Source organism: Xiphophorus hellerii, chromosome 10 (assembly GCF_003331165.1).
Source record: "Xiphophorus hellerii strain 12219 chromosome 10, Xiphophorus_hellerii-4.1, whole genome shotgun sequence".
In the NCBI taxonomy this organism is placed as follows: Eukaryota; Metazoa; Chordata; class Actinopteri; order Cyprinodontiformes; family Poeciliidae; genus Xiphophorus; species Xiphophorus hellerii.
Window position 1 is genome coordinate 26,271,732 of NC_045681.1, and position 16,539 is coordinate 26,288,270.

A 16,539-nucleotide genomic window follows, 5' to 3' on the forward strand; every position below is an offset into this window, starting at 1 on the left:
ACCAGTGCTGAGCCTTTGCCTTCTGCTCTGCTGCCAGGATTTTGGACTTTGGATTGTGTTCTTCCCTAATTAAAACTATCATTTCTCACTTCAACCTGCGTCTACAGCGTTTGACTCACCACCTTCACCACCGCACTTCATGACAAGTAGTTTTACAGCGCTGTACATTTTCTTTTACTTGAGTAATATTATTATTGCTAAGTGGATTCATTTTGCCCTCCCCAAAATAAGTCGATGCCCCCTTGTTAAACTTGTCTGGAGCTGGGGCTGGTTAGGGAACATGTAATGTACAGTACCTGCTCTGTTCTTAGCTACATGTGGCATTCAGTGGTTTGACTATACAATTAATTTAGTTTATTTGTTCCCAACAGTGCCACCTGGGATTACTACTGAGGAAATAACAGTAAAGGACACAGGTACGGTTTTGCAATAAGCCAGAGACACGGTTTCAAGACAAAAATGATAATTTATTATCGCAATAGTAGTAAAATATCTGTATGTGAACAAAAAGAAAATTCACTAAATAAATCCAACTAGGCTTACCGGCAGATACGGCCAGGTCCTGGATGAAATACAATCCAGTACTGAGCGAAATCATCTGCTCCTTGTTCTTGTCTTAGGGTTCCACAAGCCGGTCTCTCTCGACCGCTGGATAAGCGGTAACCCAATCCGGGCAAAACAGCAGTGGTAAGTGTGTGGCTAAACGGCTGCAATTCCTAGCATAAGGAGAAAAAAAACTGTTTAAAACAAAAGAATAAAAATAAGGCTTATCACTGAGTCCACATACCGATCAGGCCAAGCTCCTTTTGCTCCCACCCAAACAGGAACGCTCATAAACGTTGGCACTTTTAACAGGAACCACTCCACCCATGATCAAACGTGGAGGTAAATATGCCAATACTTATCTGCTGGTAGAAAGCTCTATAACTACAATGAACAAGCAATTATAAGTGCGCAGGCAGTCAGCCTCACCTGTACTCGGCACACAGACAGCCCAACAAGGAAGTGCGGCGCATCAACAGCAAACAAGTGTCAGTCCGCAGCTTACCTCAGCTTTTGTACTGAGCGCCCTCTGGCACTATTGGCTCATTTGCAATTACCCCGCCAGCAGGTGCAGCCTCCACCCCCTTCCTGCCACATGCACTTCTGTTTACACACATTTGCAGGAGCTCCAACTGAGTTGAGGTGAATTGAGGATGACTGTTTGGTCCAAAACCTTAAGATTAGTCTCTAGGCTCATGACTCCATTTGCAGTTCGCACTGGTATCCTGTCGTTTAGGGAAGGGTTAGTGGTAGGTGCTATCTGGGGGAGGGCTGAGGGACGTGGGGTGTGTCAGTTCAGAAATATTGTCCTGTTATTATTTTTTTATTCTCTTTCTTTGTTCTCTTTCTTCTCATCCTTGTATCTGGTTCGTGGGGGTGGAATCTGGTTGCCTCATCAGTGTTAACTCATATCTGACATGGCTAATGCGAACAACTCAAATGTAAGATTTATCAACTGGAATATTTGAGGTTTAGGGGGTGCTGTCAAGCGGTGTAGGGTGTTTTCTCATTTAAAGCGTTTGAAACCTGACATTGTTTTTTTTTTTACAGAAGACCCACATGAGAAATAAAGACCAGTTTAGACTTAAGTGTCCTTGGGTTACAGAGGTACTCCACTCTAGTTTTAATTCAAAGGCTAGAGGGGTTGGCATCTAAATAGGTAAATCTGTACCATTCACGTTGACCAAAACCATCTCAGACAGAAACGGCAGATATCTGATAGTTTTAGGTACTCTATTCCATGTACCCACCCTACTAGTTAACGTATGCTCCTAATTCTGACAATCCATGTTTCATGAACAAGTTGTTTGAAATTCTACCTTCTTTGAATAATTGTGTCTTGGTTTTTGGAGAGAACATGAACTGTACTATTGATCCTCAGTTAGACCGTTCTAAACCTGTCCTAACCCAATCATCAATGGCTAGAACTCTACATAGTTTCTTGCTAAATAATGGTTGTGTTGACCCCTGGAGATCTCGTAATCCAAGCAGTAGGCAGTATTCTTTTTATTCACATGTTCACCAGACTTTTTCATGTATAAATAATTTCTTTGTAGATGCTAAACTTATGCCTAAAGTATCAAATGTTACATATCACCCAATCATTATTTCGGGTCATGCTCCTGTCTCTCTTGATCTTCAGATTTCGCCGGGACCTTTTCTATCCCTCTCAATGGCGATTTAACACTTCACTATTATCAGATGGTAAATTCCACAAATTTATCACGGACACAATAGAGGATTTCATAGCCTTTAATGACTTATTCTGAACCAATCTCTAGGGCGCTCCTGTGGGATTTTTTGAAGGCATATCTACGTGGTCAGATAATTTCATATTCTGCACATATGAGAAAATTGAGGATGTCAAACATTCAGAAGCTTACTTCTGAGTTGGAATAGGTTGACCAACAGCTTGCAGCCACCCCATCTGACAGTCATTCAAAGTGTCGCCTGGTCTTAAAAACTGAGCTGGACCTCATCACAACTAATGAGGTGGAGCGCCTTTTGCTTCATTCTCGTGCAAGTTACTACGAATATGCCAACAAGTCCAGCAGATTACTAGCTCACCAATTGCACCGTCAAGCAGGTTCACGTTTAATACCTTGCATTAAAGATAGATCGGGGGTCCTGCAGGAGGACATGCAAGTTATTAATTTGGTTTTTCCATCATTCTATGAGTCCCTATATAAATCTGAACTCCCACCAGATTTGACTGATATGCACAAGTTTCTGGATGAGCTTCAGTTTCCCCCTTTAAACTCAAAACTGATCACCTAGAATCTGGACTGACTGTTCAGGAGTTAAATGCTGCTTTACAAAATATGCAAAACAACAAAGCTCCAAGACCTGACAGGTTCCCAGTTGATTTTTTTTAAAGCATTCCAAACCAAACTTATCCCATTGCTTCATTCTGTCTATGCTGAGTCTCTTGGTTCACTTCACCCCCTTTCGGCTTCTATCAGTGTTCTCTTAAAGAAGGACAAGGATCCCGACCTCTGTACCTCCTGTAGGCCAATATTTTTAATGAATGTGAACACAAAGATTCTTGCAAAGGCCCAGGCCCAGAGACTTGATCGAGTTCTCCCAACAATTATCTCCAAGGAGCAGATTGGCTTCATAAAGGGGCATCAACTTTATTGCAATGTTCGCACCTTGTTAAATGTTGTATATTTGAGGGAGACTACAGTTGCACCTGAGGTTGTCATATCTATCGACGCTGAAAAGGCATTTGATTGGGTTTAATGGAGTAACCTGTTTGCTGTTTTAACTAAATTTGGATTTGGTTAAAATTTTATATCATGGGGCGTGCTGTGGTGGCGTAGGGGATAGCGCAACCCACATTTGGAGGCCTTGAGTCCTCGACGCGGCCATCGCAGGTTTGATTCCCGGACCCGGTGACATTTGCCGCATGTCTTCCCCCTCTCTTTCCCCCCTTCCTGTCAGCCTACTTTCATATAAGAGGCACTAGATCCCACAAAAGACCACCTGGAGGGGAGGAAATAAATAAATTAAATTAAATTTATATCATGGATACACCTTCTTTATACACTGCCCTGTGCCAGTATTATTACCAATAACAACCGATCCGGATACTTCTTTTTAAATAGAAGTTGCAGACGGGGCTGCCCTCTGTCACCCCTCTTGTTTGCACTTGCAATAGAGCCTTTGAGTATTTTTCTGAGAACCTCTTCCAGTGTTAATGGAATTGTCAGGAGTCACGCAGAATTAAGGCTATTGTTGTATGCAGATGATTTGCTGTTATATGTCACCAATCCAATAGGAACCTGCCCCGCTATTGTTAAGTTCTTTCACAGATTTGGCCAGTTCTCAGGATATAAAATTAATGTCACCAAGAGTGAATGTTACCCTGTTAACCATCTGGCACTGCAGGTCTCCCAATCTGATGCTCCTTTTAAGCTGTGCCCTTTGGGTTTTCGGTACCTTGGGGTCAACATAACCAGATCTTTTAAGTCTTTGTACTCTAAAAATTTTCTCCTGCTCTTTGTTGATGTAGCAGCATAAATGGTACGCTGCCACTTTAAGATCAATTTCAGCTGCTGCATATAAGCAGGTCTCTACCTGCCACATGACTACTTGCGTCATGACGTCAACTCATTTTGCTTAGTTTGTTTGCTGAGCTGTGCTGGGTAAGCGTGGCTGTTTCTTTGTTTGTCAGCTTTTATTAGTGATGGTGAGATGAAGCCTCATGAGGCATTGAACCACTTGAGCCAACTGGTTCGAGAAAGGGTTCATTTCTTGAAGCTTCATGTGCACACGAAACCACCTACTGGCCAGGTGTATAATCACAGCCAGCTGTATCTTAACACGTGTGATGCATTGAATTTTTGTCTATTATGGCTCTTGGGAATGACTTCACAAAAGGTGTAGGACGAAATCATTTGTCTACATAAATTATGTATACACATATGTGTATAATAAAATATTGTTTGAATGTATCCTCTGTGTGTAATTATTCCCAAAATAGTAGTGTCATGTGATATGGCATGTTGTGTAATAATGTTTTTCTGTGACTCTAGAAAAATGGCATGGGCTTAATCAGGCAGAGGACAGTGAAAGTGCTTGTGGAACTAGGGAGGGGGTAGTGAATAGGCTAATGCTTGTGTAACTTGGATGATTTCATGCATTTTTATTAAGAAACAACAATTTCTCCACAGTTTTTGGTTTCAAACGATTTCTCTTTTTTGACACTACATGGATGAGGTGTTATTATTGTACCCCAACTCCTTGGAGCACAATAAACACCTCACCTTTACAGAAAATAAGAAACAGTGAAAAATACAGTTCCTCATAAGCAAATCTAATGCATCTGCAAATGTTCAGTTCACCTTACCTTGTTAGGGCTTATCAAATCAAAATGTTCCCACATAGGGGAAATCCTCCTCTTTCTCGCCGGCTCCATCCTACTCCTATCCTGTCCTCACGCTCCTAAATCTCCTATCTATCTATCTCTCTCCTAAACTCTCCAAACACCAAACTAACTGTCTCAAACTAAATGACCACTATCCAAACTCTGCTATCCAAACTATCAAAACTCTATCCACTCTCTCAACTGACCGCAACTCGCCTACAACAACCCACATTTTGAATGCAGCCTGTGGGGTTTCTAAAGCTGTCAAACCCAGCGCCAACATCTGAGCCACTTCCCGAAGCAGTCACGTGGTACAGCCGGGCAGCGAGGCTTCGGACGTCATCGTTTTCGGCTCCTCCCCTAAATGAAGCAAGCCTCGATACGCGCTTTACGGAAACGCCCCCTCCATTACTCGACACACGCCTCGAAGCCTCGGCACATCACGTAACATCACTAGCTTTTATCATAGCCATTAATGCAAGCTGGTTTGATTTGTTTAGCCTCCATTGCTGTGCCTCCAACTCCTGGACCAATTTGTTCGGTTGTTTGCTGCCGGTAAGGTAAGCGCTAGCATGGCTAGGTAACATCCGTCTCATGTAAACGAAGCCTTTATGTAGTATTCTGTTACAGCTGCGCTCCGTAGGTGAACTTGTGGATCTGTTAATCTGGCCGTGTGGTAATTTACAGGTAAGCAGCTACCATAAGTCATAGTTTTTATCAGCAGTTGTATTAATAATCTACTTTATTTTTTTAGCCTCCTGCCGAGTCCCTGACAACTATTCTATTTGGATGTACACTCGCTGCTGTTTTGCCTACGTTGAATTGTTTTAAAAGATTTGTATGAACTTTCCCCCGCTGCCGGGAGTATTGATGGCACCACAAACGGGATAAAAAAAGCAATATTGTAGTGCTATTGTATCACTGTTTTACTCGTATTGTTTCATTTTTTTGTCTTTCTTTTAGGGACTGAGGCTTCTGTGGTGGCGGTGGTGACCCCTGGTGGCGGTGTCTTGTCTTGTGTGTTTTGTTGGAACACCCCTTTTTGTGTGTGTGTGTTTGCCGTGTTTTTGTAGTGTCTAGGGTGATCCCTTTTCTTCACTGGATGTTGCCCCTTTCCTCACTACTCTCCCCCCACTGGTAAGCCTCAGTTTCCTTTGACATTTAAACATTTTATAATCAACTTTATTAAAAATGCATTCACTGTTTTAACTATTCGATTTCAGGTTATTGTTAAATTAAACAACCTATTAAAGTTTAATAAATTTTTTGTAGAATTGTCTGAATCTTGTCTCATTTCCTGTAGAACGTACCTGTGTCCTTATTATTATTCTATTTTCCTGGAGTTATTCCAGGTGGCGTTGTCGGTTTCCCTTATCTTAAACTTTAACATCTTACATTTGGGTTTCCTAATAAAGAAAATCCACCCCCAGGTTGCCACATTGACATTAAAAAAGACTTTCAAAAATGGGGGTCCCTTCCACTCTCTTTGATTGGGAGAATAAGTACTGTTAAGATGAGCATCTTGTCAAAATTTCTTTCTTTTTATATGTCTACCTGTTTATTTAACAAGAATTTTAAAAAAAATCATTAGATTCAGTTATCTGTCATTTTTTGTGGAGCAGTAAAACACCCAGGGTAAGACAAGAAATACTTCAGAATTGTAAGTTTTATGGTGGCCTCTGCCTACCCAATTTTCAATTTTATTACTGGGCAGCTAACATAACTAAAATTGCTTTCTGGTCTAATTCAATTGATATAGGCTGGTGTCAACTAGAAGCACATTCATGTTCCTCATCCTCACTTTTGGCTTTACTTACAGGTCCAACCTCTGTAAACCCCATAGTTGTAGATACTCTGAGAATATGGTACCAGTTTACCCTCCCATTTGTTTAGATACTTCCAGATAAGGGCCTGTGCAAAATCCTTATTTCCCAACTTCCCTCACCTGCCACCTGAGCAGCTGTAGGGTGAATTTATACAACTTAACCCCCTACAAAGATCTTTAATTTCAAAGATTTAAGATAAGATAAGATAAGATTTATTTGTCATTGTCATCAACAGATTACAACGAGATTGAGATTTGCTCGACTCGAGTTAAGATGCAGGTTATGTGTATATACATAATATACATAATAATAACTCGATTCAATCATAGGATGTCTTTTTTTTAACTACGAACACTAAGAGAGCTTGGGAGTGTGAACTGGGGCTGGTTTTTGATGAACATTGGAGAGAGGCAGCCCTGACAGCCATTCACAAAACTTCTATATGTATAATATGATGTAAGAAATTTTAACTAGCTTATGGAATATACCTACACGATAGCATCTGGAAGGACTGCAGTTATTCTGGAAAGTGAATCTTTCACAGCCAGGGTCTTCTGCATTAGAACTTCAAGTGTGGGTAATAAAGTCCCATAACGACAGTCGCCTTGTAAAATGTCCAGAGCTGCAGTCAGGGTCTTCATGACAGTGCAGTATTCATGCATGAACTGGTACTCTTGATCTATGAAGCACTTGCTTGCAGCATAGCGTATTCAGATCACTCATGAGGATTTCTGCAACTTTTTTTACAGCATCAAAAAATGAATTCCACCTATAGTCCATGTTATATAGGCTGCTTTTAGTCATATCTCTTATCATGGACAACAACTTTAAAGGCTCTCAAGTATGGCTGCGTTCACACTGCAGCTTGAAGTGACCCAATTCCGATTCTTTTGGTCAAATCATTGACACTAACAAATAAATGCTACCTGTATGTGTTCTGTAGTGTGAACGGCCAAACAACTTGAAAGTGTCCCGCATGCGCAGTAGAGGCCGCAATAACGTCATCATTCTCAGTGTTCTGCCAATAGCCATAAAAAGAAGTGCTCAGTGTTTGCAGAAGTAAACATGGATGCTAACAGTGGAGCATAGCTTACACATTTGAAGTTGTTGTCCGACCGCAGCCAGCATAAGCATAACTTAATCCACATATAGTCCGTCATAGTTATTGTTTTTCTTCCTGCTTGCGCATATCAGGATGCAGAATAGAGACATTTGTCGATTATCAGTGACATTCAAATGAATGCGAACTGGACGTTAGGTCGAATATGAATCGCATACATATCGGATATCCAAGTGGCCGGCTCGCATTCGAAAAGAACCCGACCTGTGCTGTTCAGACTCTCATGAAAAGATCAGATACAGGTCTGATCTTTACGTTAAAAAAAATCGGAATTTTGTCACTACAGGCCGCAGTGTGAACGCAGCCTAAAAGGCATGGCAATTTTGCTTCCATCTTTGTGTCACAATCTGCAGAGGTCTCCAGTCGCCCCTAACAAGACAACGCCCTGAGTAGTTCCTCATATGGCAAATGTTGGAAACCACCACTGTCTGAACCATTAAACATAGCAATCATGACAATGCACTAACGGTAAGCAATGGTCAACTATGAACACTGACCAAGGAGCAACAAGCAAGAAGGAACTAAGCACATAGAGTGCATTGTGACTGTCGTCACTCTGTCTCCCGCTTCAGGTAACGCACAGATGACAGGTGACGAAAATAATCAAAGAGCAATGAGCATGAGCTGTGTGTGATCTCACGTTCTTGTATTTTATTTATTGGATGATTAAATAAATATTTTTTTTAATACAATAGCATAATAATAACTACTACTGCAGTGTGCACAGAGCATTACAAAAACAAAGAACGGCTCTCAGTGAGACATCAGTCCTATCATTAACAGTGAAGAGCCGTTTAGAAGAATGGACTTGTTTGTGAATGTCACATCACTATATTCCAGACTTTGGTTACAGCTTCGTCACACATGTGCGACAGGTCAGTCAACACCCCCATAATAAGAGAAGTAAATGATGGCATTTATCATCGGATATGCAAGATATTGTACATATTGTTAGCAAAGCTAGCATTGTACAGCTAGCTTTAACTTTACTGCTGATGCACACTGCTGAGCTGAAGCATTCACTTCAGTGACAAAACTATTCAAATCCAGTTTACTCAAAATAACTTAGTCTTGTACCTTTCTCAGGTCAAACATATAATTTTTTTAGTTATTCTGTCTCCCAGAACAGCTTATTGGATTTATGCCTCCTAGCCTCAAACACAGGACAGAGACATGTTCACACCATGCTGACATCTAGCTGCTACACAACAATGTTATCTTCAGTTTACTTGGGTGTTAGCAAACAAAAATGGAACTTTCTAACAGAGAACTAGCTATCTGTCAGTGTTTTTCCAGAAACCCACATTCACATTAGTGTGTAAACCTTTGAGTAAAGTGTGTAAACCTGTGAGAACAGAGTGACAGCTGCTGGGTGAATCCAAAACACCATAAGGTCACATGGTATACACAAACACACACATCCCTCTGATCCCTCCCCCTCCCTTCTCTCTGAGATTCTAATGCTGTGAGGGAGAGCAAAACAGCAGGAGGTTTTACAGGGGGAGGAGGAGGCGAAACAGCAGAGAGAGAGAGAGCTGAGTGAACAGGAGGAGGAGGGTAGGGAGTGAGCAGAGTGAGGCCAGATTAAAACCAAGAAGGAATAAAGGGAACACCATTATAGTCTCCTTGTTTTAGTACGGATTGCTACACCACAGCCACTGTGGAGAGGAAGTAGGTGATCAGACAGGGAGGAAAAGGAAAAGCTGGAGCAGGAGAGCAGGCTTTCCAGAGGAGGATATGTGATGCAGCATGTGGGTTACCAACACTTTAGTGCTGTATGCATTACGGCAGTGAGATGTGTAAAGTAACCTCCAACATCCCAGTCTCACAGCTGATGATGCAGAGGACTAACAGTGAGAGGATTTCCTGCTGAACACCATGGACCAGGTAAGAAGAACTTTACTCTCTCACCTTTCACATGACCCTGAACCAAACCTGAAGAGAAATGATCATCATCGCTGCTGGTGAAACTGAGTTTCATTCCTCTTGCCTCAAAAAATCCAAATGAATGTAGCGAATTTTACAACCCACAGTGCTGCTTTGCAGGAATGTTCATTAATGTATAATGTATTGCAATTATGATATCATAAAAATCTGTGACATAGTAATTCCTGAATTACAATCTTGAATTACAATGTTAAAATGTTGCCCGATTCTAGTTTCAAATTGCCTTAACAATGCTGCCAATAGATGAGAACCCAAGGTTTAGTTATCAGGTTAAACACAGAAACAGTGTAGAATAGCATTGCTATTTGACAATAGCAATAATACCAAACCCAATGATGATCTTTTCTGTTTCTGTGTTCCTTTACAATTTTGGGTTTAATGTGATGCATTTTAGTTAAAATCACTGTAATAATGATTTTGTACATTGGAAAAGACTAGTGGGTAGAAGTAAAATGTGAACAAAACTGTAGAACTGCACAAAGTTTTTAGCAATTCTCTCAGGAATTTCTTCCATCTCCAATGTCCATCATCGTCATCAGCTTTATTAAAGGAACCAATAGGTCCACATGCCAATAGGTCCTTCTTTGTCCATTTATCTTTTGGCTGGGATGAGGATCAGTGCTTCCAAATCAGGGGCGATTGTCTTGAGCCAAAAAAGAGGAGGATGTCCTGCCCTAAGTGGAGGAGTTTAAGTATCTTGGGATATCTTGTTCACGAATGAAGGAAACATGGAGCAGGAGATCGACAGACGGATCGGCGCAGCCTCTGCAGTGAAGTGGGTGCTGTACTGTTGTTGTGGTAAAGAGAGCTGAGTGAAAAAGCGAAGCTCTTGAGTTACCGGTCAATCTACGTTCCTACTCTCATCTATGGTCATGAGTTTTGGGTCATGACCGAAAGAGTGAGGTCACAGATACAAGGGGACAAAATGCTTGTATAGCCCGTAGCGTGTCTGGGCTGTCCTTTAGACATAGGATGAGAAGTTCAGTCATCCAGGAGGGACTCAAAGTAGAGCTACTGATTCTCTACATTCAGAGGAGCCAGTAGAGGTGGTCCAGGCATCTAGTCAGGACACCTCCTGGACACCTCCCTGGTGACCCAGGACACGCTGGAGGGACCATGTTTCTCGGCTGGTATGGGAATGTCTTGGGGCTCCCCCGGAGGAGCTAGTCCAACAGGCTGGGGAAAGGGAAGTCTGGGCCTCCCTTCATAGGCTGCTACCCCGTGACCCGATCCTGGATAAGGTGAAGAAGATGGATGGATATAAATGTATATACTTATTTTATCATCAGCAACAAAGCAGTGAAATGAAATTATTTTTAGGTTCGTCTTTGAGAGTAAGAGCCTTTTTGAACCCGGGATTATTTTTAGTCAGTTAGCTGAGGGACTGCTGCTTACTGTGTGTTAGCTCTGGGTATGTGGTCATACCAGAACTCATCATCACAGAGACTTAAATTTACAGAGTGTACAGAGAAATTCTGTAGCCTTTTGACCCAAATCTCTCAACATATACTGTATATGCTGAGCTGCACTATAATGGTGAGATGAACATGAAAGGTCAATTGTGTTGTCAAAGGTTGTGTGTTTGTGTGCAGAAACATCAGAACATCCTGTTTCTGCTTGTGTGGACAGATATGTGTGAGAGGCCAGGGACTAAAACTTACAAACTCTCTTACATATACTATCAGCCCCGACTCCAGATGAGTTTAACAGGGGGGCATCGGCTTATTTTGGGGGGGGGGCAAAATAAATACTTAACAATATTACTCAAGTAAAAGAAAAAGGTACAGTGCAGTAAAACTACCCTTATAAGTACCGTACCCTTTTTCCAAAAAAAGTTACTCAAGGGAATGTATCAAGTACTACCCACTTTTGAACACAGACAACAACACCAGTAGCCTACAGGCTACTTATTTACAAGTTCAAGGTACTGTATTGGTATTAGCTAGTCATCTTTTAGCTAACATTTACCTGTATCCAACAGCATTACTCAACTCAGTCAGTTAGTTTGTGGAGAAAAAACTGTGCAAAGTTCTTTGCATTTTACTGGTTTGCTGCCATGATTCCAACACACACCCGCGACTCTGCCCAGCAGCAGGTCTCCTTCGCAGCTGCAAAGGTGTAAACCCAGCAGGAGCATCTTAGCACTCATGATGCGTTTAAAGGCGGCTCGGAAAAGCAGGTTACGATGTGTTAACAACGGATTAAACAGTTCTAACTGCTGAAAAAAAATTACAGAAGGCACAGATATGGGAAATGCAGTAGTCCCTACTGTATCAAACCGATAGAGGAATAACAGAGAGTTGGCCACTTTAAGGTAAAAAAAGTCCACCTATCTGTTGGTGACCTCAAACTGAAACATATTTGGGCTCTTTAGCAGAACAATGATCCAAGACAAACTAGCAAGTCCTTGTCTGATTGGATGAACAAAAACAAAATGAAGACTTTGGAGTAGCGTAGTCAAAGCCCTGACCTGAATCCTGACAAGATGCTGTAGTATGACTGTAAAAAGTCAGTTTGTGCTGGAAAATCCTCCAATCTAACTGATTTAGAACAATTCTGTGGCCCGAATTCCTCCACAGCTGGAAAAGTCTCGCTGCAAGTTATCACAAAATGTGCTGCTAATGGTGGCCCAACCAGTTATTAGGTTTACAGGCCGATCACTTTTTCACAGGGTCATATATTTTTGAATTTTTTTTTTTTTTTGCCTTTATCAAAAATACATTTAAAAACTGCATATTTTGATTTCTTGTGTTGTTTTTGACTAATATTTACATTCATTTGACATTCTGAAACGCTGACGTATGAAGAACATACAAAAAAATTAATAAATTAGGAAATCAGGAAGGGGCAAACACTTTTTTACACCCCTGTACATATCAAATGTTGTCCCTTGTTAAGGTAAATTTCTGATCATTGAGCCTTGTGGTAAAAATATTGGTTAGGTATATTTAGGGTTTACATTTCTACTCATTACTATACATCGTCATTTGGTTAGTCAAATGACAATATAACAGAACCCACAATTTGATGGCCAAAAAATAAAAACATATTAAACTGAAACAAATAAGCCTGGGAAGTGTGTCCTCAGCACTGGAGTGTTATCAGCAATCACCAGAGTACAAGAGGAAGAAGCAGAGGGAAGGAAAAGTGGAAAGCCAGGAAGAGGTGAGGGGGCGTTATTACAGCTACATAATGTAAATGACTTTATTTGTGAGAGCATTCTCAGTAATTCAGTTATGTACAGTTATTCAAACATTTCTGCATATAGTTACATTCAGTTATTTACAACTTTTTACATAGTATAAAAAGATAACTTTTTTCTCATCGTCATCTTCAAATCAGATCAAACATTTCCTGTTTCAATTCAGCTAGGGTTATTAAAAGTATTTTTGTTGGCTAGATCTGGGAATATTTTTTTTTACTTTCTTTAAATAAACAGAGCATACAGCACCCAGCTGTACATTCAGAAATTTTAATACAATCTCTGTACAATTTGTGCTGTATCTAGCCTTCAGCATACTCTGTATCCAGCAGTGCGTGCTGCTGAATACAATCTGTGTTTTGCAACAATAACAAACAAATTCTTCGTCTTTACACATGGAGAAAAAAATTGTATTCAATCTGTATCTGTCTATCTGGCAAAAGCAAGACTGTTATGTATTAGTGTGAGGAGCATACTTGGCAGCATATCTTGGCAACATGTTTATTGTTGCTCTGTTTTTCGCGGTGGAAACTCAAACTTTGTGTATAAGCCTGTGAACAGTGTTCACAAACTTATTTTTACACATGCATACACACACACTGCATAACTATTAACAACTCACCGTCTTCACTGGTCTTGCATCCTTATGTTGTCTATATGATGCTTTATGTGCAGAGTTTTTTTTGCAACCCCACACTGTGTATACTTGGACATAGTTATGATTTTTTTTCCCCCTGATTTAGCCTAATGTCATTTTCATCTAACAAAAGGGCGGACCCCACTAACCCCTCACTCATGAGGTACCTGTAGGGTTATTTGTGTATTTGTTGTTTGGACGGGTTGAACTGAAATGTGAATTTCCCTCTGGGAGAGTATATTCATTCATTCATTCATTCATTCATTCATTTTAAATTGCCTCAGATTGTGATTGGACACTATAGACAGATTTACACACAGGACTCTAAAACTTTTTGATTAGGAAGTAAACATAATTTGGAAATGGAGTTTTTACAAATTGAGGTCATAATTAGTGAAGATGGCAGGAATCCATGATCAGAAATGTGGATTTAATATTTTTGTGTATAAAATGCACTCCGGCAAAATACAAGTCAAATTCAAAATCTTTATTGTGGCAATGTTTTTACTGACATTGCTCTGCGAAAAGTGTCCATGCTCCTGTTGGTTTACTGAGTTGTCTAGGGCAAGATTATAGCTTTTATTAATGTAAGAATTTTTTTATCAATATAACTATCACATCTTACATTTATAGCAGCCATTTTGAATTAGAATTTTGGAGTTATAAACTCTGTGTTCTGAAATTCTGAAGTGTTTTACACCTTCAGAATCCTCACACACAGATACTGTACTTCGCTAGGCAGTTTGAAGTAAAGTGGTGAGTCAAGCAGACGATGCCATGTGGTCAGAGGAGTTGAAATACAGCCCAGCTCTCCATTTGAAATACCATTAATCTTCCCACTCAGCTTCAGCTGCTTGAAAACAAACCTAATTAGTTTCCAAGTGGAATATTCATTTTCTGTCCGTGTATTTTCAGGCAGTTCGTTTTTTTGTTTGAAATAAAAAATGAAAAAACAAAAATAGATTCATTTTTTCGTTTTTTAAACCAAAATCAAATAACGGCTCGGCTCGGCTCGTTATCCGATTTCCCATTTAGTGCACGAAACAAAAATGGAAAAAACGGATAACAAGCGCTGAATTTTGATTTTCATGATTTCATTTTTGACAAGCGGTCTGACCCGGAAGTGGCTTTCACAGGGCCCGTATCACATATAGACATTATACAGGCTGCAGACAGACTATCTTGTTTGTTTCACGCTGTAGTATTTCCTGCCAACCACAAGTCAGTTTAAGTAATGCTCCTGTGAGAAACAAACAATACCAGACAATCTGGCCTCCGAGAAAAATTTGTTTTTATTTTGAAAGAGACAGGACAAGGGCGTGGCTTTCCATATCATCCTGCAGCCATAACTCCCTCGCCTCCAGACCGGCAAGATGGCCTCCATTTCAGACCATCGGACTGGAGTGACGACATTTCCGGTAGCCACGTATGATTGCGGTAGTGTGAAGACAGAAAAGTTTGGAACTGAACCTTTGATGATAAATGCGACTTAATTTAGAACATGGCAACGATGGATTTAGAAAGAAGTGACTGGAATAGTGTTACGGAGCAAAGCTTCTTCTCAAACAAGACGGAGGCTCGTATTTCTTTTACTGAACCTTTCTGTTCAGTATTTATTGAAGAGAAAAAGAACAACGTCGGCTGATAACGAGCAACAGCTGTTCGTAACCAATAGCAATCAAAAGTCAACAAAGCAAGATAGTGACAAACAGTAACAGATCCTTAAGCATTCTTCAAAATAAAAGACTTCCTCTATTCAAATAAATCATGTCTTGCACTTAAATATATTTCACTTCACCTTTGTAATTATATACAATCATGTTCAATACAATTAATAATAATCATCATGTAAATTATGCTTAACATATAATTGTAAATCAGTCACTTATCATGCAAATATATCGAACAACATAAGTGTAAAAAAGTCACAACAAATAGTGTGGATTGTAGTAACGAGGAAGGGATGGGTGGTCAAAATGAAGAAAAAAAGTGGGGAAGGGTGGTAAGAAGCAGAGAGCCGCTGAAAGAAAGAGAAAAAAGAGAAGTGAGGAAGACACTGATAGTGAAGGCATTGGGGAAAGAGCAGAAGAATCAAAAAATCCAACTATGTATACAGTAAGATTTGATGAAGGAGAAGGGGTTAAGAAGATTGATCCACTTAAGTTAACAAAAGCACTTAAAGCGCATGTTGGAGAAATTAAACATGCTAAAATATTGAGAGACGGAAATCTTCTGATTGGATGTAATTCGGAAGTTCAAGTGGAAAAGGCGAAGAAACTTGGGTGGTTGTGTAAAGTCAAAGTTAGAACAGTTGTTAGAGTCGGTTAAAAAAAAATAATGGAAGAAAAGGAATTATCACAGAAGTGCCTTCAAGTGTAAATATGAAAGATTTAGTTGGGAATTTAAAAGAAAGAAATAGGGAAGTAAAAGGAGCACAAAGACTGATAAAGGCTCCAGAAAACGTTGAAACAGAAACTGTGTTGGTGGAGTTTGAAACAAAAGAAGTGCCAAAGGAGGTTTTCTTTGGTTTGATAAGATTTAGTGTCAGGGAATTTGTGCCTAAACCAGTAAAATATTTCAACTGTCAGGAATTTGGCCATGTTGCAAAAATGTGTAAAGGAAAAAGGAGATGTGCCCGAAGTTCTGGAGACCATGAATATGGAAAATGTGGAGTTGGAGTTAAACCAAAGTCCTGTAGTTGTGGAGGAGAGCATGTGAAATGATGAAACAGCAAACAATTACACAGAAAACAAATGTTATGCAGAAAGTAACATATGCAGAAGAATGTAAAATGGTTGAAAAAGAAACAAAATGGAAAATCTTTGACAGGAGAAAAACAAGTAATACAAAAAGTTTTGGAAATGGTTGAAAGGAAAATAGAAGAGGAAAATAAGA

The 16,539-nt window shown here is 40.1% G+C and overlaps 1 protein-coding gene and 1 long non-coding RNA gene across 2 annotated transcripts in view; both read left to right on the forward strand.

Annotated features, from left to right (window-relative positions):
• The first annotated feature begins 4,059 nt into the window (after positions 1–4,059).
• On the forward strand, positions 4,060–6,191 carry LOC116726984 (uncharacterized). The gene is made up of 2 exons (XR_004340736.1): positions 4,060–4,190; positions 5,413–6,191. It is a non-coding gene; the product is annotated as an uncharacterized LOC116726984 (long non-coding RNA).
• A 3,195-nt stretch (positions 6,192–9,386) lies between these two features.
• LOC116727346 (rho GTPase-activating protein 23-like) overlaps positions 9,387–16,539 on the forward strand; it is a 119,388-nt gene continuing 112,235 nt past the window's right edge. The window contains exon 1 of the mRNA XM_032574735.1: positions 9,387–9,745. Coding sequence (XP_032430626.1) covers positions 9,737–9,745 — 9 coding nt within the window. The 5' untranslated portion in view covers positions 9,387–9,736. The remainder of the gene's footprint in view (positions 9,746–16,539) is intronic.